Here is a 27,484-nt window from a genome sequence, read left to right as displayed (position 1 = left end):
TTTTAAATCAACAATAAGTGTCTAACCCTAAAATAGGTATACTGGTTGATTTCCATAAAGTTTTTAAATTGATAAAAAGAGAATATTCATTCCTTTGTTTTCTAGGAGATTGTGAACGAGTGGCAACACATTTGAATTCATTAAATAAATAATCCAAAAAAATTAGAAATCATTCAGGACATCTGTAAACACCCAAGTAGAACTCATTTAATGACTTCAATTAAATGGTGGCTAAAGTAATTTCTTTAAAGTTTTCTCCTGGTAATCACTATTTATCATGTCTGAAATGTGAAAATTTGAGAAACATGTTTTGGTCAGATGTTTTCAGTTTAAAGTTAGCCAAATTCAGCTCACCTTATTTCCACAAGAATTGAATTCCATTGTCCTGAATATATATTATGACTTGAAACTCATGTATTTTGAAACAAAATAATCTCATTTATTTATCTCTATAGTATAAATATATTTGTACTACTCAGTTTTTCCTTTTCTTGTCACACTTCAACGTCATGTTACTTGAGCTATTCATTTTTACTCATTTCCTTTATTTCTACCTTTCATGAATCACCATATTTCTTTTACACCTCATATACAAGAAGAATATCCATTACTAACTGTCAGGATTGCAGCCACAATGACAGCAATACCATCGGCTATCATAATTTCTTTAGAAAACTTTGTAATTTTTCATAAGCATAATACATGTTTGAATTGTTTGTGAATCTCTTTATCTCACAATGACTTTTCCAAAATGGAACCCTCTCTTTAGATATGTAGCAAATTTCAGCATTGGACCCAAGTTGGATCTCCACTAACTCCTATCTATGCTTAACCTTTGCCTTATAAATTTGCTTTGCACTCTTTTATGGGTGTACATGGTTCCCTGTCCCTGGGCTCAGTGATGTTTTGGCCAATCAGATGTTAGCACATCTGATGTAAGGAGAGTATTAAAAAGGGTTTGTGTGATTGGGTTTTATCTTTCATGTTCTTGTACCATCACAATGAGAAGGACATTCTCAGGGTACCTGCTGGTTTCAGAAGAAGAATGAGAGACCATAAACTAGAGATATCCTAGACTGGAGTGATGGGGCTGACCCACTGACCCAGAATAAGCCTGGTTGAAATCAGCCAACTTTCAACTGATACTGAGACTTATGAGAAATAAACACATATTTTAGTATGCCATTGATGTTTTGTGGTTGTTTACTATGTGCTCGTTTTGTGGTGAAAGCAGAATGATTCAAGATCTTTCCAAAATCATCCGCCATATTAGTGATAATTGCAGAAAGATTGATTGTCTCAAAGATATTTTTCATCAAATAAATTGTTATCAATTGAGAAAGTATTATTCACATACATAAATCTTGTGATGAACTTCTGATTTAGTCCATAATACTAGATTTAAATCTGTGCTGCACAATGTGTTAATGCCAAGTTATTTTTATTATCTTCTATTAGTTTCCCACTTTGTCACTACTTTAAAATATATTTTTCAATACTTTAAAATATTTCGAGATGAAATAATAATTCTAGAAAAATCTTTATAGACTTTATTACTGTTAAGATTTGAACTAAATCACTTCTAACTTCATTAACTGGTATTGGAATCCACTTTGAATGACTGAGTAGAATAATGCTCAGATCAAATGTACATTTAATGAAGACTTTTTCAGTATCCCACAGCACAAATTCCCCTTCTCAGTGTTTCCATTTCACATTCTAGCATAATATTTAAGCTAATTATAGTTTGGTAGATAGCTAGCTAGCTAGATTTTTTTTTTTTTAATGTGTCTGTCTCCTTTGAGAGTGCTGATCATATTTTTCTCATTCACAGAGACTTGCCAAGTGTCAACAAATGTTTAGTTTTGGAATTCATTGGATAGGACTGTGATAATTTTATGTGTCAACTTAGCTGGGTCATGGAGTGCCCAGGTACTTGGTCAAACATTCTCCGTGAGTCTGTGAGTGGTTTTAAATGAGATTAACATTTGAATAGGTAGATTGAGTAAAGCGAATTATGAAATATTTCCATCCTTCCCTCTCTCCTCTCCACTTTTAATATCTCACCTTGTTTGCAGGGTTTTTTCATATTCTCAAGGTGGATACGTTTATATTTTGTTCTATAACCATGTTTTTTTTCCATCATTGAACGATAATCCTAGAGCCCAGTTCTGATGGGTACTCTTCTTGACTCTGAACTAATTGCTGTTGCAGTATTTTCATTTTCTTCATAAACACTACCATACTTTGTGAATGTTTGAATACAGTTTTTGCCCCAAATAATTTCCTCCAACTTCCTCCTGAAGCGTCTGTCATCTTGCTCTAATTTGGTATAATTAATTGTTTTATAGGTCTGCTGATCTTTGATCCTGGAATTTTCCAACACTGTTGTCATTGGATGGATCTACCCTTTCCTTGATGTTATATGTGCTCTTCAATTATTTTGACAAAATAAATCTTTAAATAATTTGTAACAAAGTGTGCAGCAGAAATACTATTTCTGAATACTTGAAATTTCTTCATTCCTGAAATGTTTTTATTCTTCACTTCCACCTGAGTATTATTTTACCTGGTTATAAAATTTTTGTCCTCAGAAATTTGAAGATCTATTTTTTATTCTATCACAGAATTTTGTTGATGAGAATTAAGATGTTAGCAATATTGATACTTTTTTGTAAGAAATTTGCATACTTACCTCTGCTCTCTCTTAAACTCACACTTACCTTTGCTCCCTCTTAAATTCATAATTTAATATCTAATTTTATTGGTGGTGATATGGAACAGTGCTAAACGATATGATAGACACTAGACATTTGTTGTTGTGCAATTCAGATGTGGCTGGTGCAGCTGAAGAATATGTTCAGGGTTCAGCAGGTCACAGTGACTTCCTTAATTGATGCTTTCATCATTTTCTCTCCTCTGATTGATCAGGTACCACTCCTCCACTTGGATTTATGTCACCTAGAAATTTTTTTCATTGCCATAAGTTGGCCTTTTTTTTTTTTTGTAGCTTCTATTATAATTCTGTTCTAATATAATAGGAGAGCAGATAAATGAATGTGTTCAACCCACATGCCTGAAATAGATTTTCATTGGAAAGTGGATAATCTCTACTTTATTATCATGTCTTTTAAAAATGAGCTTTCTTTAGTTTATTCAAATAAAGAAGAATAAACTAGGTGTAAAATTCAGTTGTTCTAGTCATTATGGCCAGAAAATCATGTTGAACTGTAATAATTCATTCCCTATATGTTCTAGTTACTTTTCTAATTGTTTATGGTATATTCAACTTTTCAAAGTAATGCTATTTTTTATGTCTTTAAAAGAATAACCAAATTGAAAATTCGAAGACATTTTAAAATAGTGAATATGTGTTCCATTCTATCAGCAATAGCATAATAAACACTATGCATGACACAAACTACCGCCAAGCACCTCTTAATGTATTCCTAGTGGGTACAATATCCATTCATCTATTAGTTTTACTTCAATATTTTATGAAATTATTCATTAACTGTGTCACTGAACAATTAGATTCAAATTAGAGGACTTTACAGTAATGAAAAAAGTAGTTACAAGGAATAACAAAATTCCTATTCTTTATAACTAAATGGGGCAACTTAAAAATGAAATCTGAAATCTGTTCAATTTTAATTCTTTTAAAATATCAAAAGGTTTGTGCCCAGAAAATTCAATCATATCGTATTTGTATAGAGACCTTTGGATTACACAAAGTAAAGCATTCATTACTTATGGAGCACTAGCAGCAGTTAAAAAACTAAAATTTCACCAAATGAAATAAAAACTAATAACCTTCCAAAAGAGTTAAGATTTCTTTTATTAGATTCGCATTCATCAAAACAAAGTTAGCTGAAATTTAAATGTATGCTGTCATTGTTTGCTAAAACCATAAAATTACCTGATCATGCAGTCATTAACAGCTTTGAGTGGTTTGCTCTGAATTAATTCCACTCTGTTGGGAGATAATTACAAAAGTTTCTAACTTGTAAGGTATGCTGAGACAGAAAATGTTAGAAGGCACACCACTTTAAATTGTACTATGGTCAGCATAAACTAATAGAACACAGAGGCTACACTTTCTTTCAAATATCAGGCCACTATTGTCTTGAGTTATAAACAGTTAGTTTAAACTTTGATATCAAAATCAGCCCTATGCACTGGGAATCAGTGTTGTTTCACCTCAAAATTTATCTTGGTAGAGCTAATGAGGCCATTTAAAAGGAGGTTTGAGGGTGAAGACACTGTGGTTCCAACCCCAGGTCCTTTTGTTCTTTTACTAACAGTAATTTTTGTAATGGTCTTCTATTGAAATATTGTTCTCAGTTATTTGTTTACATTTTCAAATGTGTTGCCATTTTCATTGTCATGTGAAATGAAGAAGTTGTATAAAATTTGTACCTTTTCATTTATGACATGGGTTCTCTTTCCTATAAATATTTCCAATTCTTTTCTTTTTTTTATTGAATAGGAATACAATTTTCTATTTCCTTCATCAGTTCATTGTTGGGTTATATTTTCAGTATAACTTCAGAACAGTGGGGTGATGGACCTCATAGAACTTCACTACAGGAGTAATAAACTGATAATCTACCAACTTTCATCCTTATTAACAGAATTGAAAATGTGTCAGGAGTAGCATTGTATCCTGCTAAAATGCTGTATTCCATGGCACCAGCTGAAGGAAAATGTTTTCTTGGGCATAATACTTGCCAATAAGATGTAAAGCAAAAGTTGATATCTGAGCCTTCCAGAAAGTTTCAGAAGACAAATTCTGATACTTTTTGGTTTTGACATTTGTGCAGCTCAGATTTAGAAAATATCCTTCCAAGTGTTCCTTATGGTCTATCCACTGTAGGGACGGTATGTTGACTAAAATAGCTCTGAATCAGATATTAACTTTGATAATATATTTTTTTTCTGTAACTCAAGTTTTGAAAATAACTGAGCTATTATAGATTTTTAAAAATATTTTTTCAGTAGTTAAACATGATTATAATTTTAAAAGTTAAAATAATGAGCAATAGTTTTCTAAAATTATCTTTTAATACCACCCCACTAAGAATGAGAAATCATAGCATCTCCATTCTGATTGAAAATAGTATGTGTACATGTGGGTATTTATAAATAAGAAACCCCACAAATATCGTGTGGTTCAGGAATAAACGAATTCAAAGATATAAAATATCCTCCCTATCTTGAGTTATGTTTACTAATTTCAAATGAATCAAAGCATTGGCCATTATATCATTCAGTGCATCCTAAATAAGAAATTATATGATAAATTTCACTTAAAATTTAGCATGTTTAGAATACTTTAAACCAATAGTAAAAAGTTGGTATCGAAAATTATATAATGTTACATTACTTACTTATTCTTGTGAAGGAAGAATTTTGATTTTTAGTTACTCATTGCTATTAAATTTCATGACATGGAGTTGTAGAGAATATATTTTATGTTTCTGAAGTTTGGGCTTTCTGAGAAAAATCTTACTGAAGCTTGGGACCTAGTCTAAAAGAGCAAGTCTTAGAAGTTAATTTACAACAGTGAGAACCTGGGAGAGATTTACTCAACTCTGGAAGCGCACGTTTAACAGTGCTGAGAACTGGGACCGGGAGATATCCGTGGGTTGTAAAGCAGAAGACAATGTTCTTATCTTTCCCCAGGAGAGATTTATTTACATTACAAAAGATGATATAAATAAGAACCTTTCCAAGAAACAAACGATTTTCTCCCTCCTTTAAGGAGGGGAGAAGGACAGTGTGTACATAAGTAACCAGGTTCATTTTTTTGGTGTTTTCATCTACAGCACAGACCCCATTACATACAGGTGACATCTGGTTTTCATCACATTGCCAGGGGGCAAAAATTAGGGCAAAAGGGGGTCACTGCAGCCACTATTACGTAAATAACAATAATTAAGCTGTCTCTGCTCCAGAGCCTCCTGTATGCATTCAAATTATTATCAACAAATATGAGAACTGCAAACATACCACATGCCTTTGATTTAAAAATGGCTTTTTTTCTATTTCAAAGTCACAAGATTTTGTCTATGGTTTCATAGGTTTTACTTTTAAATTTCTGATTAATTTATAGTTCTCCTTGATATACAGTGTGAGGTAAATATATAACTATATACTTTTACACATGGCTACCAGGTTGGCCAACACAATTTGTTAAGGTGGCTATCCATACTTCTCTGTTTTGTTTGTTTTGTCTTTTAATTGTTTTATAAAAATGAGTTCTTTCTGGCACCAAGGCATCTGGAGCACATCCAGTGAATATCCACGGCTTGTACCAGCCTCAGAGCTAGAGGCTCCAAGCCAACAGCTCAATCTCTCCATTTCCTCACTCCCTCTCTCCTTTTCTTCATGCCTCCATATTATCCTTTTTATTGCTTTTCTTCTGCCAGTTTATTGCATTCCACAAATTTTGATATATTATAGTTTCGGAACCATTCACTTGCAAATATTTGAATTTCCCTTATGATTTTGTCTTTGACCTATGGACTACCTAGTGTGTGTTGCATAATATGGAAATGTTTGGGGTTTTCCTATATATCTATTGCTGTTAGTTGTGGTCAGAGAAGACACTCTGCATAATTTTAGCCCTTAAAATTTATTGATAGTGTTTTACGTTCCAGTATTTGAGCTTTCTTGGTGAAGGTATTCTTGGAAAGAATTTAGATACGGAATTGCTGGGTGTAGGGTTCTACCAATGTCCATTAGAACAAGATTTTTGATAGTATGGTAAGTCTTCTATGTCTTTACTAATTCCTTGACTATATGTTTTATCAATTCTCAAAAGACAAATATTAAGACAAAAGATAGATACTAAAATCTCCTAGTATGATTTTGAATTTGTCTTTCTTTAATTTTGTCAAAATCTATTTCATGCTTTTTGAAACTCTGTATTAGATACTATAATACATCCATAATTTTATGTGTTCCTGATGAATTATTCTTATCATTTTGAAAGCTCTTCTTTATCTCTGGGAGTAGTCTTTGTCTTGAAGTCTATTTGATTTGATGCTAAACTAGCAACTTCAGCTTTTTTCATTCTGATAAGAATATCTTTCAAGATCATTTCTTGCAAGATCTTTTTCTATTCCTTTATTTTCAATCTATCAAGTCTTTGTTAAAGTTTGTTTTTCATAGGGAGCATTGCTTATTGATTCACATTGATAATATATGCCTTTAAATTGGAGTGTTTAGAACATTAGCATGTAATGTTGACTACGGATATTATTGAATATCAGTAAAATGGTCTATGTACCATTTTGTCATTTTTTTTCCATTTTTCTTTCCTATGTTTGATTTCTCTCTTTTCTCTTTCAAGTCCTCTTATATGACTTGTTGTTTATAAAAATTCCATTTTAATGTATTTATTGGCATTTTAGCTATACTTATTGGTGTTACAGTATGCATCCTTAAACTTTCAGTCAACTTGGAGTTAATACTGTACCACTTTCTATAGTCTTTCTATAATATATCTATGCATAGATTAGAAATAATTAGAAACTATTTTTCCTGGATTTCATAGAGCATTTTGTACACTTAGCTTGGTAAATTTTATCTATTATCTCTTCTCTCTGTTTATGGAATTCCAATTTTTATATTAGATCATTGTGCTACGTTCCATGCATCTTTACACTCTTCCTGAATTTCCAGTCTTCTTTTTCTCTGTGCTTCAACTGGAATATTTTTTCCTAAGTGATCTTCCAGATTATTTATCCTCCTTTTTTGTGATGTTTACTGTATTATTGATGCATCTTAATTATATTTCTGGTATTTTTTTCTACTCTAGAATTTCTATTTAACTCTTTTATAAATTGCAGTTGCCTGTAATATTATTCTTTATTCTTGAATTAATTATGATTACATAAATTCCCTGTCTAATACCTCTAATATCTAGATCACCCATGAGTCTTTTTAAAAATTTCTGTATTTTGGGGCGCCTGGGTGGCTCAGTCGTTTAAACATCTGCTTTCGGCTCAGGTCACAATATCAGGGTCCTGGGATGGAGTCCTACATCAGGCTCCCTGCTCAGTGGGGAGCCTGCTTCTTCTTCTTCTCTCTGCCGCTTACCCTGCTTATACTCTCTCTCTGTCAAATAAATAAATAAAATTTTTTTAAAAAATTCTATATTTTAAAATTTTGAATAGAAACTTTGTGTTTTATTTTATTTTATATTATTTTAAAGATTTTATTTATTTATTTGACAGAGATAGAGACAGCCAGCGAGAGAGGGAACACAAGCAGGGGGAGTGGGAGAGAAAGAAGCAGGCTCATAGCGGAGGAGCCTGATGTGGGGCTCGATCCCAGAACTCCGGGATCACGCCCTAAGCTGAAGGCAGACACTTAAGGAGTGCGCCACCCAGGCGCCCCCAGAAACTTTGTGTTTTAAAACACTTCCAAATTTACAGAAAAATTATGTAGTATAGAGAGTTCTCTATACCCTACAGCCATATCATATCTTACATGACTATCATTCATTTATTAAACTTGATGAACCAATGTTAATACATTATTACTGACTAAAGTCTATGTTTTATTCAGATTTCCTTAGTTTTTACCTAATGTCCCTTTTATGTTACACTATACTTATGCTGTAGCCCTGTTGGTGCTGTGGTGAGATGTAGGGGAGGGGAAGCATTCTATAATCTTATGAATAAATATTAATCATTTGTGGGCTGTACCCTTTACAAATATTTCTCTAGTGCTATAGTATTTTTCTCCTTATATCAAAAGGGAAAAACAGTAAGACTAGAGAGGGCTTGAATGTGAGGAATGCCCTTCCTCCAAGTGGGATAAGGCTCTGCTAAAATCTTCTCCCTTCAGAGTAGGCCTTTGTTAGAGAGGATGCTCCATGTGCATTCCGTAATGACTACTCTTGTTCTCCTGCTGCCAATCAGGAAGGGATCTTTCCTGGATTTTGACCTTGAGAACCTGGTGTATTTCCTCAGGGCAAAAACTGTGAATGTCCTCAAAGGACTCCAGGCCCAGGAATTTCTCCCTCTTAAACTAATCTATACTAGTCTTCAGCAATTAGTCAAATTTACCATTTAAGTATACCTGTTAGTGTTTGTGGCTCTGGTGGCTTCTATGCCAGGTGAACAGATCCAACCCGTGCCTCCGGATTCACCTGTCCTTTCAGATATGGGAGCGGTAGCATGCTCTGCCCTCTCAGCTCTCTAATAGGTCAAAACCATAATTACTTTCATTTTTGCTTCAGCTTTGTCTCATGTGAGCATGGGTGTAATGACTTCCAAACTGTTTTTCTTTGGTGCCAAAGCGGGAATTCCCCAGTCTCTTTTAGTAGGAGCAGTATGTTGACTTGTGGGTCTTTTTACATTGTTTTGTTGCTTTTGATTTGTTTGGTTCATTTACTCTTCTTCCTTGGAATGTCTATGATCTATCGAGTGCCAGATACTTAAAAAAAAAAAAAATTAACAAGGCTCTACCTTATGTTATCTTCCTCTTAAAAGGATTTTAATTTTAATTTAATTTAAATTTTTTCTGGAAAGCAGAAATTTTAGATCGCCTTGATCCAGGTAAGGGTGTTTGTCAAGTTGTGTTAGTGCTAGTTATTTTCAGTTGTTCTTCTCTAAAGAATAATTCTTGGTTTTAGCCACTCTGTGATTTCAACTTAAAGTCTCTCTCTTTTTTCTTTTGCTTTTTCTCTTAACTAAAGAAATTTTGTCTTGGTGGGACCTGAATTCCAACCTCTGTCTCCTCAGCATTGCAAGACTGCTAAAATTTTTGTGGGGTGCTTTAGACACATAGCTACTGCTTTTTGCTTTGTGTGGGTCACTCCTTGCATATGCAATTTAAGTGTCCACAAATACCTTATTATGGGCTGAATTGTGTTCCCCAAATTCATATGTTGAAGTCCCAAGCCCCAGGACCTCAGAATGTAACCTGATTTGTACATAAGGTCTTTAAAGAGGTGATTAAGTTAAAGTGAAACCCTTAGGGTGGGGCCCTAATCCAATATGACTGGTATACTTTCAAGAGATTAGCACCAGGGATGTGCCTGCCAGAGGGATGACTGTGAAGAGACAGCAAAAAGACACCCTTTCAAAAGCTAAAGAGAGAGGGGCACCTGGGTGGCTCAGTATGTTGACTGGCAGATTCTTGAGTTTGGCTCAGGTCATGATCTCAGGGTTGTGAGATCAAACCCCACATGGGGCTCTGTGTTGGGCCTGGAGCCTGCTTAAGATTCTCTCTCTCTCCCTCTCCACCAGCTCCCCCGTTCCCTCCCTGTCTCTCTTCTCCCCCTAAAAAAAAAAAAAAAAAAATGCTAAAGAGAGAGGCCCTAGAGGAATCCAACCATGCTGGCGCTTTGATCTTCCAGAACTGTGAGAAAATAAATTTCTGTTGTTCAAACCACCTGGTGCAGTATTTTGTTATGGCAGATTTAGCAAACGAATTCATGCTTTATGATCAAATCTGAAACAGAATTTTAGTCTCATATTTATGGAGTTCCCTCTTTCCTTTTTCCTCTTATATCTCAGTCTGTTCATTAGTCTCAAAGTATGTCTTCACTATCATTAACTTGGTAAGATTACCGCAAGACCCGGATACCCTTTTTTTTAGCCTCTACTTTCCCTGTTATGATTTGGAAAATCATTCAAGGAAAAAGCTGAAGTGACTCTGGAGCTCAGCTTGGAATGACCTCCTTCTCTTAAGGATTTTCATCCCTTAAATGTTTACCTCGTGCATTTTTCTAGGTTTTGTAATTGATCTTGGTGAGAGGGTTAGTCTTGTATAAGCTACTTCAGCATCACGTTGAGATGTTCTTTTAGTTGTTTAGGATTTAATTTTCTATTGATGGTTTTAAAAATCAAGGCATAATAGACTCTTTGGGTGCTCATTTGTTTTCCCCTGCAAAAGTACCCATTTTCCCCTTTTTCAGTGAATGTGTACATACCTGCTTCTAACTTGCCACTGATCTCAGGTGAATATTTTTTTTTCAAATTTCATCTGCCTTCAGATGTTTTCCTTCCATACATAAGTTCAGACTGATCACAAGAGTGCTGAAGATTTGTTTCTGTCTCTATCATAAGGTCTAAATAGATCCATTTCTTTCTACTTATCTTTAATGAAAGGAGTACACCAGTTTCTGGTTTGGTGACTTAAATATTTACTTTAATAAAAGAAAAAATTAAGAAGGGTAATCTTTTGTGGTATCTTCTAGAAGCCCACTATTTCATGATAAATACTAAACCATTCTAGCTTTTATTTTCTTTTTGATTTAGGGTTTGTTAGGTTCCACCCAACAATTGTAAACTGCAGTTATACATAATATAATTATATATGTTTTATCATATCCTTCCTATTATCCATAACTGTAAATATGATAAACATTATTTCAATCAACAGCATTTATGGATATTTTGTCGAGTTTACTATATATACTTTTCGCTACCCAAAGATAATTAGAAACTAAGAGAAGAAAAGCAATGAAAGTGTTATTGAGAAGTTCAAATTTGAGATCTTAAATAAAAAAAGATCTCACCTTTCTTTAAAGCATGGGCAATCTAGGTGGTTTCTATATTTGGAGCCACACTGTCCAGTCTGTTTCAAATTTGTACAAAATAATGATATTGGTAGCAACAACTTCATGCTTTATGGAGCCTGTGGAAAAAAAGTAAAGCACAATCAAACCTCTTTCATGATATGTTGAGATCTATAGGCTTTCTTCAAAGGAATTCTTTGTCCTCACGTGGGAAGGGTTAGAGAAAGGAAGAAGGGAAGAAAGAACCCATTCCTTTTAATATAGTGTCTATGAAAGTGGTTCAGTGAGGCAGAAAGCTTCATTGCAAGTCTGTGGTACCAGTTCTGTAACAGGCAACAAAGAGAAAGTGAATTCAAAGGTCTTTTCAAAAAAGTAGATTAAAGAACAAAGCAAAACAAAACCAGTAACACTGAAGGGCCAGGTCAAATCAAGGTTTATACCCATGAAAAATAACGAATATGGAGATGTGAAAAAAACTCCTGTGCTAAATTAGTTTTATTAAATAGACTTCCTTTTGTCGTGATACTATCCCCCAAACTATTTTTTCCAAATGTGTATATTTCCAAATATTTATATTCTAATATATAAATTCTAAAGCCTAATGCTCAACTTAGACAAAATCATCTTTAAAAAAAACAAAAACAAAAACAAAAACAAACAACCCCTCCCAAAAATAACCTAGAGACCCAGGATCCCAATATATCTTACAGTTTTGTGAATTTGTGTGTGTGTGTGATTGTGTGTGTGCATGCATGTGTGTATAAGTGTGGATACACATGCATGCTTTTTTTGTGTTTTATTATGTTTGTACACATCAGACTCATTGTATATACATTATATATACACACATATATGCTTGGCCTACAGTGTCTTGGCCCATGACATATCAATTTTAACATTAATTACCAACGCATAAAATTCATGAGAATTCACATTTAGAAATCCATATTTTTAGCTTCTTTTGGAAGAAAAAAATATGTGAAAATTCTAGGCTAGCAATCTAATATGAAAATCATTTGCTGAAACTCAGCTTTGTTTAGACCAAGTATGCATTCTCCTCTGTCTTGGTTCTTCTTTTAATGTCTCCCAAATGCAGGAGGTCAGCTACCTTTTGTGACAGAGTTTGCATTACTTACTGATACTTTGAAGAATAAGTTTTTAACTGCTGTTTCTATTAAAAGTGGAAAATTCAGAAGACCAGTGGTCCATGTGTTTCAGTTTAATCATTGCTCTTAGTAAAGGTGAAAAATTTTCATGCAAGGTGTGTAATTGTGAAAAAGACATGGTTAAAATGTAAACCATACTTAGATACAGGCCACAATTCAGAAATACCAAATGACTTAAAAACAAAGAAATGAACTAAACAAAAATCAAGCTGCAATTGCCACATGGTTTATCTCTAATGCCACTGCATGCATTAGCTCTTCCCTTCAGCCACCAATATCTGAACAACGTTTTTAAATTTGGAGAACTTGAAACATTATTGTAATTATCATATAGAATTGATAGATGATAAATATGATCACATCAGTCAGTCTTAAATCCATTAGGCTGAGTTCTTAGAGGAAGTTACTGGTCAAGAACAAAAGGAGATTTTATTTTTAAAATGGACTATTTAATTTGAGATATTGGGATATTTCTGTTTTTCCGCTCTGACCTTTGTTCTACTGATGTTATACATTTTACTTGTACAACATTATAAATGCTATAGTACATTATAATTATTGTTTAAAAAGCCAGCTATCTTTTTAAAAGACTGAAGTGGTAAGAAAAACAATTACATATGTACTACTCTTCATTCCTTTGTGGGGATCATTTTTCTATCTGGCATAAAATTGCTTTAGCTTTTCTGTGTCTGAATGCATATGAATTGTTCTATCTTTTGCATGTCTAAAAATATCTTAATTTTGCCTTTGTATATTTCTTTTATTTTCTTTCAGCACTTTAAGGAATTTGCTTAGCTGTCTTCCCACTTGAATTGTTTCTAATGAGCGATGTGCTGTCATCTTTATCTCTAGGAAATGTCTTTTTTCTTGGCTACTTATAAGACTTATTTGTTATCATTGGTTTTAAGCAATTTTATTATGATTTTTTTCATATTTCTGGACTTGACTTTGATTGTCTTGGACCTGTGAGTTTATTATTTTCAAGTTTTTTCTCCTAAAAATTTAAAGGTACTGGTTTTATTAGTGATTAACAGAAACAGATTAAAAGTATTCAGTATAAGTTTTGAAAACTTATTTGAAAATAGGACTTTCTTCTGCTTTTCAAAAGCAACAATTAACATGCTTTTGAATTTTTCATATTTTCATGTTTGTTTACTCAATATTTGCTTATTTATTTATTTATTTATTTATTTATTTATATTATTTTTACGTTTTACTCAGTCTCACGTGCTGGAATCATCCTGGCCCCTCTCACCATCCACAAGGTAAATGTCAGATTTTGGTTGCTTACGTGTCATTCACAGTCTACAGCTGAGCTCTCTTGTTTGTCATTTATTTAAACTGGCTCTATTGTACTAAAAGGAGTTCTTTCACTGCATGCTTAGCTTAGGCTGTGTGGAAGATTATTTTGGGAAAACTAGACGTTCTCTGTAGTCAGCATAAAACTGTAAAACAATACTGCTTTGCTAGTTTATTGTTTCGTGGCTCTTCCTCATTTTCTGTCTGTACTATCTCAAAATGTAACACCAATCATATTGTATAGTACTATTTGTATAACATCATCGTGAAATGTAATCTTAAAATAGATATGGAAAGAGAAGGCTTGATGGGAATGCTGGTAGTAGGCATATGCCTTAAAAATAATGTTCCTTTAGTAAGAAAGAGACGGTTTCTTTCCCTTTAATCAATTAGGAACTTGTGCCCCTAAAGTAAATCTGTAGATACAGTGACAAAGGGTTACATCACTCCTGTATTGTTCTCAGCTTCCACTAATAAACCTCACAATCTCTCCCCTGCTTTGATCATCACACCTATTTTTCAGTACTATTGAAAATTTACATCTCTTTGTTTGCATATTGTTTTAGTGTGAAATCTGACACTAGCTTAAGCCAAAGTCTCTTAGAATAAAACTTGGCATTCTTCACCAACATTGCATGTCTTACCTGATTGAGCTGGATGGCGAGATTTCTAAATTCCCTGCAAGAACTGGCAGCAAAAGTATTAATGTTGCCTTTAAAAAAAGAAAAAAAAAATCCTGTAATGAAAGTTAATTCCTAGGGGAAAAAAATCTGTAGCTTGAAAGCCAGAAATATGTTTGAGTTCTGTCCTTGAAAACTTAAATATTATTCCTTAAGATTGGGTTAAATAGTAATGTAAAATATTATTTTTTTTAGATTCTTTATGGTAATATCAGCAGTTTTGATAAAATATAAAATGACTAGGGAACTTAGTTTTACTCCAAAAGATCGGCAAGAGAAATACCTGCTGTTTCTCTTGGCACAGTTAATAGTAAAGTAAAGATTTCAATAAAATCTTGGCAGACTCTTTCAACAGTAGTATTCTATCAAAATTCGTTCTCATATACTTTTTGTTTTGTTTCATTTGAGCAAATTGGTAACAAATATTTTTGTTTTATGATAAAAATTAATCAAAGAACTGTTTTTCCTTTTTTGGGGAGAGGAGTTTTAGTATAAGAGCTGTCCAATGTGTCCCATTGTGACTGATAAAAATTTATTTGATCTGCATGCAAAGTTTGGAGCAAACGTAAGTGTATGCTACTCCCTTCTTTCCCAGAACAGGATTTCTCTCTTATTCTGATGCTCACACCTACCCTCAAAACCAATACATATATCATTCATTATAAAGATGAGGTTATATTCCAATGACAATCACCTTTCTGTTTAAACTACACATCATATCATCAGTTCATGTCATCATTCATGGACAATGGTTTCCATGTGTGGGTTGTTACTAAGGATTTTGATGGTTTTATTCTATTTATGTAGTTCCTGCATTTCTGACCAAATTATATTAAGTCATTTATCCTATCCTTCATTCTCTTCTGAAGGAAAAATATGTACACAAAGAAAATGAAATGGTCCACGTGGCTACCTTTCTAAAAAATTTGTGAACCTTACTTAAAAAACCTGAATATTCATTTATGAAATCACAGTAAGGATATTGTCTACTAAGAATTTAACCTCAGTCTTTTGTTGAAATAGAAAATGTCTTATATCTTCTCCTCTATATTGTTCGTATGATTACCTGTGATGCTTTCTTTGCCTCTCAACTCCCACTGGGAACATCTGTGTCTTTTTTTTCCTCTCTTTCCTCTAATTCCAGGTAAAATTCCTCTGCTTTGATAAAGACTTCTCAAGTAATAGTAATGATAGTTCTTACGTCTTGAGGACCTACTTATAGAGTGCAAACAGCACTGTGTTACATTGTTCGTAATCTTTTAAATAATTCTTCCATTTTGGCATTATTATTTCTATTTTCCAAATGAGAAAACTAAGGCCTAAAGCAATGAAATATCTTACCAAAATTCATATACCATAATTCGTATTAATTTCTATTCTGGTGTTAACCTCTTTTAGCTTCTAGAACACTATTTGATTATATGTTCTAATCCACTTAATAAGCTCTGAGCTCTCTTGAATGTATAAAATATGCCTTATTCATATTTCTACCACTGTCACACATTATTTAGAACCTGAAATTCAGTAAATGTTTAACACATATGATGAATATAAATAGAAGAACATAAAATATTTGTATAACTCTGTTTAGTAGTGTGTAAATTTAGTTTTCTGAGTTTTAGAATCAGCTAGAAAAAAACAAACAAACACTCATTATTATTTCAGACTGAGTAAAAACCTCAAAGCATCAAGGGTTTATGCATCCAGCCAGAAGGTCAGTTAAAGCTGAGCTCTTTGAAGAAACTTGAGAAAAGCTTACAGTGTAATCCTGTGAGTATGATATTGTAGTTGCCATAAAAACTGGTTGAAGAATAAAAATTTTAAGGGCTTTTTGAGAAACAAACTGTACTGAGTTGGGTGATACATATTTCTTCTGTCCTATTGAAAAATAAAACTGCACCTCAGGGAAAAACTCAAATTAACACTCTCTTACTCTTTCTGATAGCTAGGGTCCATCTTTCATAAGTCCTAGGGTTCATGTTCAGTTCTGTCTAAATATAACTACAATGTCCTCAAGCCACTGCAAATGTACTTTTCCAATTTTCAAATAATAGTGTAAGAAAGTATGGTAAGAACATAGAAACAATGTCCCGTATAAATTGGCTTATTTCTAAACACATCATTTTAAACTAATTAAAAGAATAAAGCCTGACTGGATGTTTCATCATCTGTGTATTGTGTTTTGCTGTTTAAATAGAAATAATTTTACTCTTGAATTATTTTTGTACTGACTGTGATGTTCTCTGTTTCACTCATTTTGCTATGGGCAGTGGAAATTATAAAGGATGTTCAATCCTGATTTCAAGGAATAGTCAATCTTCAGAAGAAAATATGTGCAATAATTAATAGCAATGCAAGTTAGTGTATTTTGTAATGATTATAATGAGTAATACTGTTAATAAATGTAAAAAAAAGAAAGAAAGAGTTCGGTAGTATTCAGGGACTTTGTGTTTTGTAAGTAGTCAGGGTTTACCAAGCCCTGAGAAATATGTGTAATTTTGAACATTTGTTCTGCTTGCAAGAAAGTGTGTGTGTGCATGTGTGTGTTTCCTTTTATAGCACAAATTATTTTTATTGTGACTCTGATGAAATCCTGTAATTGTTAAAATGGTGAATCACATCTTTTATGGCCTCATTGCTTTGATAACAGTGAAATTTAACCTAAAGTTTCTCTCTAGTTCACTGAATTGTACTTGGAATATAATGTCTAGTAAGTAAACCAGACATTCTCAAACTTCTCATGCATATGATAACTAGTCTGGGAAATTCTTAGAAAAGTATAGATTCTTAGGATCTATTCTCAGAGATTCTAATTTTTTGGCCTTGGGTTGGCTGGAAATATGCATTTTAATTAGTTTCCTGACAACCCCCGGGGGTGCGGGGGGATTCTGATAGAGCTGACCAGTAGAGAACTTCCTGAGAACACTACATGATGACCTCAGGTGAAAGCAGAGTGCTGGCTTTTTTTTTTTTGCAACTACATCTCCAGGACCTTGCACAGTTCTTTTTTTAATGAGAAAAAGAATGTGGTGGCATTGGAGAGCAGCTTCATTCATTAAGCAGGTGTTCATTTAGTAATTGTGAACTTCCCATTGCTTATGTATGACATTGTAATGTTTGTTGTGGCAATATGGATTAGGTCTTAGAAATAAGTAAGAGAAGAAAGCTTGTCATGAGAAAATGTTAGTAGAGTGTGGTAAATGTATAAATAAAGAGAGGCATAGGATGGAGAGGGCATGGGAAAGGTCATCATTTCTCATACTTGGGTCAGGTAGGTGACCTTCTGGAGCAATGGATGCCTGTGGTGAATCATGAAGGAGAAACTGGAATCCCTGAAGCAAGGAAAACTGGTTGAAGGTGTTCATATCAGAGAAAGACAAGGGTGAAAGCAAGGAGACAGGGAGTATTGTCACTGTGGCAGAACCACAGGTAGGCAGAAGCTAGGTGGTGTGGTAGGAAGGAGGATGCAGAATGAGGGCCGTGGCAGGGAATATAACCAGAGAGAGACCAGGCTCGATCATCACGTGGTGGGACAAGTGACAAACTTGAGCTAGAAGTTTTCTTTGTATCTCACAGGGTCACCCAAATTGTCCTGGAAATCTTTGTATTTGAAACAAAAGTATAGTTCTGGTGAAGGAGGTACATATAGTGGTTGGCTTGATGGGGATTCATTTTCTTTACCTGGGGCACCTTGGGAAGGAAGCAAAGATGGCAGATGACTAGATCTCCATCACCTGAAGTCAAGGTTAAAAGACAAGTGATATTGATAGGGGGAAGACTTCATCTCTGAAATGCTATTAGCAAAATGTCTCTGGTTAAGAGACATTCTCTATAATAAAGAGAACCCAGTACCTGTGGATTGATGAGGCACGTCTCCCTGGAGAAACTCCTGGAACTGTATAACTCTATGAGATACAAACTGGAGATACTTGAAAACTCAGACACTCCTCCTGCTGTAGCTTCATTTGGAGACCTCATCTCTTGTTCTGGGATAGAGGACACATTTCTGTAGTAAGAAAACAGGACCTGGGTAGCTACTCTTGATGTCCAGTCTTGCCTCTACTTCATCTGAACCTACTGACTGCCTGTACATAGCAAATTATTAGTAAAGCTTGATACTAGGGAAGATGTTTGCTTTGTATTAGTCTGGTTTGACAATTCAATTATTTGCATGTCTCAAGAGCTAGGTAGCAAAATTAATGTGGAACAACACAATAAATTGTTTTGGAGAGAAAACTAGGGACACATATTTAGAAAAATAAATATTATATGTGCCATGCTGAAATTTCCCTGGTCATCAAGAAAGGAAGAGGGGCTGGGTAGTATTTACTTTTTTGTAATATAAAAACAGGATAAAGTAGGAACACTTTGGAGGATGAGACAAAGAAGCAAAGACCAAACTATTTATCTTCTATTCCTGATTACTGATTACAAATTTCATTCATTATATAATTAAATGATAACTAGAAAAGCCACATAAAAAAGTATACATTAAATAGGATTCATAGCTAACTTTACCTGCAAGGAGGTCCCAGGAAAGAATTTGAGGGTTGAAATAAAAGGTAGATGAAATCATTTTTGCTCAGGAGGCAGTTTTCTTGGATAAAAGTTAGAATACTGAGTTTTAATTCCTGCACACTTGTATGTCCTACACAACTGGTCAGCTATTACAAATAAACTACATGGTTTGTGAGCCATGTCACCTCCATTATTCTATGTGATGTCCATAGCTTCCCAGAAAGGATCAGCAAATTGGGATAAAATTGAGCCCATTCTGCTGGTTAAGTGACTTCTGTAAACCAGCTCGTACGTGTGGTAGTTACGGCAGTTACCGCTTGCTCTTCTTGACCCTTACTGTGTCCAGAGGGGATAAGGATATGTCCAAAGTGGGTAAATAGAATATAGATTATTTGATATCATTTTAAAAATACATTTAAAGAAGAAGTATTGCTATGAATGCTCATAGCCTGAGGTCTTGCAACACCCCAAGATAAAGAGCATAAAGTAGACAAAGCTTTTCAGAGGGTAAGTCAGGAAGTTGTTCTGGTAAGGAAGAAAAAAGGGAAAAAAGGGAAAAAGAACGGATAGAATGATGTGTAAATCTGGAGAGTTAACATCGAGATCTTAAAAATCAATTCTCTGCTTTACTGAGACCTAGCGGAGTTCTCTAACTACAGAGGTAATGTGGTAGAAAGTCCCCATTCATAGCAGGATGAGAGGTGTTCAGTTCTCCTCTGAATACAAATAGATCACAGGGAAAGGAAAGCTATGAATCAGTAAATAAAGGTAAAGAAAAAAATAGGTCCAAGGAAGAAAACTGATTTCCCAATCATTTCAGTCTCTTCCTACAGACACATGATAGCAAAGTATAACAAAGCCTAAAGATATGGTGCAATTCAATAAAGGGCAAGACCTTTTAAAGTTAACCACCGATACTTTGTGCTGGAAGAGGCAGGTAATGAAACTCCGTTTGTACAAAATATATCAATGTCTACACTGACATTTTTCGTTATGCTTATTTCTACACTGAGACATCTATTTATGAAAAAAATGAATCAAGGAGAGAGCTTTCAGATATTACATGCAGCCTGGGAAACAATTAGATTTAAAAACCGTTTTCATTCTAGCTATTTGCCAGAAGAATTTATTGCTCTAAGGAGACAAAATTTCTTGTTGTTGTTATATCAACTATCAATCTAGACTGTAAAAAAATTGAATCTTAAACGTTGGTTTTAATATGAATAAATGGATAAATACTGTAAAAATTGCATTTTAGAAATAACTGAATGTACTGGTATTATTTTTAGAAATTAATTATTAAAAATGTCTTTTATCTAGATACTCTTTTTTTTTGCCCCTAGGATAACATGACTTCCTTCCTTTGTTCCTTCCTTCCCTCCTTCCTTTTCCTTCCTTCCTTCCTTCCTTCCTTCCTTCCTTCCTTCCTTCCTTCCTTCCTTCCTTCCTTCCTCCCTCCCTCCCTCCCTCCCTCCCTCCCTCCCTCCCTCCCTTCTTCCCTCCCATCCTCACCCCTCCCTCCTTCTCTCCTTCCCTCCCTCTCTTGCTTCCTTCCTCCCGTCCTTCCCTTTCTTTCTTAAAACAACATTGCCTCAATCATTGTTATTATGAAACATCAATATTTAGTCCAATAATATTTACCTTGTGGCCAAGAAAATAAGATTCCAGCACATAAAATAACATTTTTCATGTTAGCACAATGAAGAAATGACAGAGACAAGAGCAACTGATTATTTTAGAGTAACTGGAAGGGTTATTATTTATTTTGAGGGATAGGAATTCCTTTTTCATATAGTTTTCAGAACCAGATAATGATTGATAGGGGAAAGAATGAGCCTATTGCTTTGTAGTCTCATCTCATTTTAGCCCAAATATAATGTTCTCATGGTTTTACTCTGTTGATATTGCTCTCCACCCCTTTTCTTATGTGTTTCAGTTGAAAGTATTAATATAATATTGATTACTCAAGGAGTTTATTTGGGGGACACCTTGATATAATATAATTAGTAAATAAAGAAAAAAAGTAAATATATTGAAAACGCATATATGTACATACACACACACACACACACACACACACACATATATGTATATTTTAAGTTACCACATGTATAGTCAATTCCAAAATAAGAGCTTCCATAGAATACTTCCATACTTCCATAGAATACTACCACTGGATATAGGTTCTTTAGCTGACCAAATGAAGATTTTTTTTTAGAGAATATTTACTGTAATATGTTTCTCAAACAAATCGTGTAGGATATAGTTTTCTATATATCAATGGCCTTCCTTGGATCACACACACTAAATTTAGTGAGAGTGGAAATAGTGCTCTTATTATTTTGTTATATCCATAGCCTATGACTTTTAACACCATTTACTTTGCAAAGTTAAGTAATTTCATCATTTTTGTTTTATTTGGATGAATGCAAACTTAAATTCTTCAACTCCATTTCAATCTTTTAAAAACTTTTACTGAGGGGTGCCTGGGTAGCGCAGTCATTAAGCGTCTGCCTTCGGCTCAGGGCGTGGTCCCAGCGTTCTGGGATCGAGCCCCGCATCAGGCTCCTCCGCTGGGAGCCTGCTTCTTCCTCTCCCACTCCCCCTGCTTGTGTTCCCTCTCTCGCTGGCTGTCTCTATCTCTGTCAAATAAATAAATAAAATCTTAAAAAAAAAAATTTACTGAGCACTTAAGTTCCAATCCTATATATCTTAATTCACCAAAACCAACCAATATTCTTGCTCTGATATTATAGAATCTCTGCAACGTCAGAAATCAAGAAACAAGCTGCTCCATTAAATTGGGATCCTAGAGGTGAATGCACAAGATAAATGGGCTTGTTTTTAATTGTTTCGGCTATAACAATTTCCTATTTAAAAAATCTAGAAGTGAATCCAATGATTGTATATATCCTCACCATAAAATCATTGGATTCACTGTCTTTTTAAAAAAGAATATATAAGTGTGTGTGTGTGTGTGTGTGTGTATGTGTGTGTGTGTGTGTGTGTGTGTCTGTGTGCAATTGCATTGGTTTGAGATTTAGATATTAGCTTTTTGGAATTCAAATCCAGGGAGACTGGTCTTACAGTTGTCACCTTGGACAAAACCCTGTCTCCCATTCCTGACTTTTCCTCCGCAGTTGGAGCTCCTGCATTATAGTATGTATCTGACAAAATGGGGAGAAGTTTTGGGCTTGTAGAAAATGCTTAGTCCAAGCTTTTGGGAGTAGATAATTCCAGCATGCTTAGATGTTAATTTATATTGCCACCAATATTTGGTGGTTCCCTGTTCTTACAATTTTTATTATATAACAAATTACTCAGAATAAGTTCCTTTTTTAAAACTAAGCCGTATAATTTAATGGACACAATACATTCAAAATATTCCCTACCGATATTCAAGAGTTGGCTTGAGATTGAATAGTTTGGCTGTTTTATCTGCATAACTATTCACAAAAGAAATCTAGGAGGTTCTATTGTAATTTCTAAGTTAAAATAAAATTTTTGAAAAACTCAAATGTGATCTTAAAGTGAAGACAAGTGCAATGACTGAGATTTTCTATGCAACAAATATTATGCTCCTGATTGATGGTATGAAGTTGGGGAAGCAGTGAAGAAACTTCACTGGATATAATCAAATAAAAAAACAGAATTGAACTATTTTCTTCCCTCTACATTTTGTCCCTACAGTGCTTCAATTCTTTCTCTGTTATCTATAGCTGATTTGTGTGGCGTCACAATGACCATCATGATGGTTGAATGTTTTCAGTAAAAAAATGACTATTTATTGATTTGTTTAATATGGCCTTTTATCTTTCTGACCAATGCGAGAAAATAATCCTTATATCTCCTCTATTTGCAATAGCCCAAAGCAGAACTCAAAAACAAGTATGTTGCTGAGTGTATCTGAAATCTAATTACAATAACAACAGTTTTTAATCCCTTAAAATAATTGTTTCATCTTTGAGGGTAGTTAGCTTAGTGAACTCTTGGTTCTCGCAAAGAGCCATTTACAGTAAAAAGCCTATAGCTGGAGGGTATCTTTTTCATGTGCTGCAGAGAACTGAGTGAGCCATCAATTAAGATAAGACAGAACCTTTTAAAATAGAAATCTGGAAGTTCTAAAAAATTGTAAGAAAGTTATGCATGTCCATATGATTTATGGGTGAGACCAGCTTCTTCATGGCAATGATAATTTAGAAATATCTCTAAAATGTATTGGTAAAGAAATGGTGAATTCAAGAAGAAAATGCAAATATCTTAACCATCCAGTTGTAGAAGGACCTAGTGTAAGAAGACAAACACAATTAGTAAGAACCAAGATTTATTTTCTTAGGCTGAACCTACTTACATTTTATATTTACTGTTATACTCTGTAATCATCTGTCTATAATTAACATTCAAATACATGCACTAAGGCACATGAATTGTATTTTGAATAATCTACATTGTATTTTAAAAATAAAATATATTTAAATGAGTTTAAACAGGATAAAAGCTTATGCTTATCATATATTCACAAATTGAGATTTATTTCTAGGGAGTAGGGATTGAAATAAATTAGGGGAGAGAAAAGAAATGAAAACTTAATAAATTTGTAACTTGTCAAATTCTGGTATTTTAGTAAATGCCATTGTTAAATGCACTTTTTGGAATTTTTTCTCCTACAAATATGACTATATATAATAAAAACGCAATACTGTATTAAACATAAAATATTTTAACATTTGTATTATAATTTTAAAAAATTTAAGTACTCCATGTGCTAAGCATTTCTGTTGTTATTTTCTGGTGTTTCCTTGATGGAGAATTTTCCTCCCAAGTATCCCAAATGGTTTTCATGAAACTATCCTTTCTCTACCTCTCTCTATCTCCTCCTGCATGTTTACCTCCCTTCTCATCTTGAGTCATCAAGTAGTCTCCAGTGTTGTTCAAGAATGAAACTTAGTATGATAGTATTGGTGAATTTAAAACAAAATCAACTCTCCCATCCTGAAAATCTCCACAATGGTAGTAGAGACAACACGTTTACTGTTGAATAAGCATTAAACCAAAATGTAATGCCCATAACAGGAAATCTGCTAAGAAATTGCACAGACAGGAAAGAAGTTCACCTGCCTCATATGGCCAAGCAGATATAACCCATTCCATGTGTGCTTTCAAGATAAACAATAACTAGCCCTCAAGTAAGAGGACTTGACGTAACCATTTTTACACATAGTGCATTCTAACTTCACCTGCCAATTGAGGTGACCATTTGTGTTAATTAATTGACCTTCTGTAGAGGAAAAACAAACTGCTCATGTCTTTATGACAGGAGGAAGTTTTGCAACTTGGAGAGAGGTGCCCACTGATGTTGGGCTCTTACCCTCCCTCAGAAACTGGGAGATCAGGGGGATATCATTCTTGAAATCTGTATTTCAAAGAGATGTTCCAAAATCATTGAGAAAGCCATTCCTTGGTCATAAAGGAGACAGAAGGCCAATCTAGTCTTCAAAAGGATTTCTATATATTTCAAACAGAGGAGAAATTACTTTACAAGTTTTCTAAAGTAAATGCTCATTGGAAAAGGAGGGAGTGGTGGGAAGTCTCTTCCCTTATTTTCAACAGAGACAATTAAGGCTCTTATTTTTATAATTTGCCTTTTTTCTTACAATAGAAGCATAGGAGCATGATGCTCTTGAATTTTAAGAATATTTTCACATGATGATTTACCGTTATTTTCTTTAAAAAGTAAAATTTTCTCCTGAATTGTCATACTATGTTTTTTAAAAATACTTCTCTGTTACTTGTTTTGCAACATGAAGAGAAAAAAAAAGTTAAAAGTAAATTGATAAAATATAATTTCTGATTCAAAATGTACCCTTTGCCTTATATTTTATTTCAATTTTAATCAGTTATGTTTGATTTTAGGCATGGTGAGAAAGTAAACCAATATAAAAATTCAAATAAAAATCTCAGTATTACACAGTATTTGATCAGAGTCACATTAATCACAGTTCATGTTAAACCCCTAGATGCTGTAGAGTAACTTTCTGAATAATGACTATCCTCCAGGGTTATCAGTTATTAAAATGGAAGTCTTTTTTAGATGAACGGTCTATGGCATTCCTAGGTTCATTGATTTCATGGCATGCATTTTAGTAAACAAGGTTCAGTTAAACGTTTTTGGATACTTTTTCAAAGTATTCTCGTTGAATACACAGGTATCTTGAAATTATCTTTAAACCAAGAGTTGTGTGACTTGGTAATTACCTTCTATCCAGAACTCATTTTCTCCTGTGTTTAGAGTTACTGACACTTGCATGCTTGCAATATTCATATGGGACAGAAATCTGGATTAAGAGTTGTAGAAAACATAATACAATAGCCTTCTAGATTAAGAGAAATATACATAAACTGCGTCATCTACACGAATGCAAACTGCTGTCCCACAGACTAAAATAGATGATCTGGGCATGAAACTCAGTAGCAAAACCATTTGATGCGATGTTATTTCTCAGTGAAATAGAAATACTCAAAATAGCAATGTATCTCTTAAGAATTATACACAATGCCATGTTTTTTTTTTTTAAAGATTTTATTTATTTATTTGACAGAGATAGAGACAGCCAGTGAGAGAGGGAACACAAGCAGGGGGAGTGGGAGAGGAAGAAGCAGGCTCATAGTGGAGGAGCCTGACGTGGGGCTCGATCCCGTAACACCGGGATCACGCCCTGAGCCGAAGGCAGACGCCTTAACCGCTGTGCCACCCAGGCGCCCCCACAATGCCATGTTTTAAACAATCTATCTCTTGCTTTACTTTAGATTATTTGGAAAATAAAATAGTTAATTTAACAATATAAGTAGAAATATGTTTTGATAATTTAGTCCAATTTTTTAAAAAATTTGCACTTTCTTTTGCTTTGGCAATTGATTAATCTACTTTCTCAATAGCAATCACTAATGAATCCATATAATTCCATTAATAACTATATTGAAAACACACTGGCATCCACTTGTAGTCAAAATAATAAATGTATGACTCTTGAGCCCCTCTTTTTTTTAATTGAAATATTGATACACAGTGATACACTAGTTTCAGGTGTACTACGTAGTGATTTCCACAGCTCTGTACATCATGCTCACCTCAAGTGTAGCTACCATCAGTCCCCATAACGCTATTAAAATGCCATCGACTACTTTCCCTATGCTGTACTTTTTATCGCCATGACTCATTCATTCCATAAGTAGAAGACTATACCTCCCACTCCCCTTCACCCATTTTGCACATACCCCTACACACCACCCCTTTGATAACCATCAGTTCTCTGTATTTATGGGTCTGTTTCTGCATTTTGTTTATTCATTTGTTTTGTTTTTTAGATTCCACATATAAGTGAAATCACATGGCATTTGTCTTTCTCTGTCTGACTTATTTCACTTAACATAATACACTCTATCTATGTTGTTGCAAATGGCAAGGTTTCATTTTTTAATGGCTGAGTAGTATTCCATTGTGTGTTACACCACACCTTTTTTTTTTTTTAAAGATTTTATTTATTAGAAAGCATAGATTGAATGTGAGAGGGAGAAGCAGACTCCCTGCTGAGCAGAGAGCCCAATGCGGGGATTGATTCCAGGACCCTGAGATAATGATCTGAGCCGAAGGCAGATGCTTAACAGACTGAGCCACTCAGGTGCCCCTACATCACACCTTTTTAATCCATGAATCTATCGGTGGACACTTGGGCTGCTTCCATATCTTAGCTATTGTAAATATTGTTGCAATAAAAACAGGGGTGCATTTATTTTTTAAATCAGTATTATCAGGGCTTTTTTTGGGAGCGGGTGGTAAATGCCCAGCAGTGAAATTACTGGATCACATAGAATTCTCCTTTTAATTTTTTGAGGACCTCAAAAAATTGTTTTCCACAGTGGCTGCACCAGTTTGCATTCCCACCAATAGTGCGCAAGGTTCCCTTTTCTCCACTTCCTTGCCAACACATGTTACTATTTATTTTTGTCTTTTTGCTACTAGCCACTCAGACAGGTATGAGGTGATATCTTATTATGGTTTTGATTTGCATTTTCCTGATGATTAGTGACCTTGAGCATCTCGTCATGGACCTGTTGGCCATCTGCATGTCTTCTTTGGAAAAAATGTTTATTCAGGTCCTCTGCCCATTTTTAAATTGGATTATCTGGGCTTGACTGTGTGTGTATGTGTGTGTGTGTGTGTGTGTGTGTGTGTACATGTGTGTGTGTTGAGTGACATAGGTTCTTTATATATTTTGGAATTT

The 27,484-nt window shown here is 34.2% G+C and overlaps 1 protein-coding gene across 2 annotated transcripts in view; it reads left to right on the top strand.

Annotated features, from left to right (window-relative positions):
• Positions 1 to 27,484, top strand: part of LOC123784132 (uncharacterized) — a 351,543-nt gene that overhangs the window by 249,728 nt on the left and 74,331 nt on the right. For both annotated transcript variants that reach the window (XR_006777399.2, XM_087861303.1), the window contains exon 4: positions 13,927 to 13,970. Coding sequence is in view for 1 of the 2 variants with exons in the window: in XM_087861303.1 (XP_087717429.1) it covers positions 13,927 to 13,970 (44 nt within the window). In the remaining variant the exon portion in view is untranslated. The remainder of the gene's footprint in view (positions 1 to 13,926; positions 13,971 to 27,484) is intronic.

This window comes from Ursus americanus, chromosome 4 (assembly GCF_024610735.1).
Source record: "Ursus americanus isolate L20-20 chromosome 4, mUrsAme1.1.p, whole genome shotgun sequence".
NCBI lineage: Eukaryota > Metazoa > Chordata > Mammalia > Carnivora > Ursidae > Ursus > Ursus americanus.
The sequence above is the reverse complement of the archived record's forward strand: the minus strand, read 5'-3'. Positions and strand labels throughout refer to the sequence as shown.